Source organism: Impatiens glandulifera, chromosome 7 (genome assembly GCF_907164915.1).
Source record: "Impatiens glandulifera chromosome 7, dImpGla2.1, whole genome shotgun sequence".
Lineage (NCBI taxonomy): Eukaryota > Viridiplantae > Streptophyta > Magnoliopsida > Ericales > Balsaminaceae > Impatiens > Impatiens glandulifera.
The window spans coordinates 27,767,978-27,770,227 of record NC_061868.1 but is presented as its reverse complement, the minus strand read 5'-3'; the positions used below and the strand labels follow the sequence as shown (position 1 = coordinate 27,770,227).

The 2,250-nt window shown below is 32.9% G+C and overlaps 1 protein-coding gene across 1 annotated transcript; it reads right to left on the bottom strand.

Moving 5' to 3' along the window:
* Positions 1–510: 510 nt before the first annotated feature.
* Positions 511–1,461, bottom strand: LOC124909672. Its single transcript, XM_047450329.1, has one exon. The coding sequence runs from the start codon at positions 1,459–1,461 to the stop codon at positions 511–513; it is 951 nt and encodes a 316-aa protein (XP_047306285.1).
* Positions 1,462–2,250: the final 789 nt, after the last annotated feature.

Sequence of the window (2,250 nt, the reverse complement as noted above, 5' to 3'; positions counted from 1 at the left end):
AAAAATACAATTTGCTTTGTTATCATCAATAAGTCTAGCAGTTGAAATTAGATTAAATTTGAAATATGGAGCATAAAGAACCTCATTAAGTATCAATCTATCAGAAATTACAACTGATCCTATTTCAATTATGGATTTGTATGATCCATCTGCAAGGTACATTAGTCTAGGGATTTCTAACTTCTTAATGTCTTTCATTAATTTCTTATTATTGCATACATGACATGAAGCTCCTGAGTCTAATAACCAGTCATTTCTACTTTTTTTAGAATTGTTACTACTCATGTTAAATTCAAAAAATGTGAAAGAACAAGAGATTGGTTTAGAACACTTACCTGCAGTTGTGCCACTTGAAGATGCTCCACATGTGCTTTTTCCTTTTACATCCCTCATGCTCTTCAAAAACTCCTTGTACATCCTATACTCCTCAAGCGTTGCGTCTGCATATTCATCTTGATTGGAGACATTATTAGCCATGTTGACTGATCCTTTCCTTTTGTAGTTATCGTTTTATCTTTCCTTTGGTTGTTTCCACCAGTCAGGGTATCCAACTATCTTGAAACAACTTTCCTTGAGCTGACCTTTTCCTCCACAATGAAGACACACCACATTCCTAGACTTAGACTTGTCTGAACTGTTGTTCTTCCTATCATTTCCCTCCCTTGCATACATAGAACTATCTTGATTAACATTCCTCAGGTAGTTCTTCTTTTCAACATTCTGTAACATAGTGAATGCCTTATACACAGCAGGCCATGGTTCTTGCATCAAAATTTGATCCTTAACGTATTCATACTGTTCATTAAGTCCCATTAGAAATTGTAACAATTTATTTTCCTCATCATCTTGTAACATCTCTTGTTCAAGAAAGCATCCATCACAATCTGTCTTAGTTCCTCTACATCTACATCTCCTAAGTGGCTTTAAACTCATCATTTCATCCCAAAGAAGACTTACCTTAGAATAATATTCTTCAAGATCATTTCCTCCTTGTTGTAGGATGACGGTGTCTTTCTGCAAATAGTATCTCCTCGGACCGTTGTTCCCTTCATATCTTGATTTCACTTCCAACCACAGATCACGACTGGTCTTGGTCGACTGAAACCTTCTTTGAAGCTTTACATCGATCGTATTCATCATCCATGCTCTGACCATGGAGTCAACGATTCCCCACTGTCTTCCGTCTTCAGGATCCACTGGCCTCGGAAAAGATCCATCAATGAAGCCGATCTTGATTTTTGCAGATAATGCGAGTTGGACGCTATGGCACCACCCATAGTAAGTTTCTCTAGTAAGAACTGCCGTCGTAAGTGTAAGTCCTGGATGATCCGCCGGATGAATCACAAGAGGATCGTTGTTATACTTCCTTTTCACTGGAAGATTCGATTGAGGAGAGGAGTGAGAGATATGCCTTGTAGATGTATGGCTAGGGTTACTTGATTCTTCAACGATATTCACCATTTTGGTGTTTGCTTCTCCGATAATTTTCAGCGTTAGAACGATTTTTGCTCTGATACCATGTGCGATTCAACGATAATCGTTGAATCAAAGAAGAGATATGAATGATTTGTAGAGAGAATCTTGAGAGAAATGAAGAACACAAAATTGAGAGAAAACCCCGTAAAGGGATTTGTGATATTTTATTCATATTAATAGTATCACAAAGTCTAATATAGGTACAAAAAAACTCTCACCTATTCTAAATAAGTATCTTAACTAATTATATGTACAAATTATACCTAAAACTTTATAATTAATACTACATAATACAAATATGATTATAACTAATAAATGGTTATAACAACTTAGCTTAACTATCTAACAACATCATAATCAAGTCTTTAACAAATTCATAACTAAATACTGAATTATTTTTACATTTCTTCTATAAATAAAAAGAAGTGAGATAAATTATTAATAAACCGGAGAAAAATAAATAAACATTTGAAATGTTAAGTCATCATGCATAATCGCCTAATCAGCCTTCCACATTATTTCTCTGCACATTCACTTGAAACTGAAAAATTATGTAACAAAAGAAAATATATAGAAAGTATATCGAATGAATGACTTGTGAAGATGATTAAGATTGATGAGTAAGCTTAATTCAAAATAATTATTTATCTCTTTTCTTTTCATTAATAATTTCTCTTTCTTCTCTTCCTTTATATATATATATATTTTTTTCTTTTCTTCTCTTTTAATTTATAATTATATATTTAAATTAATTAATTAATTTATATATATTTA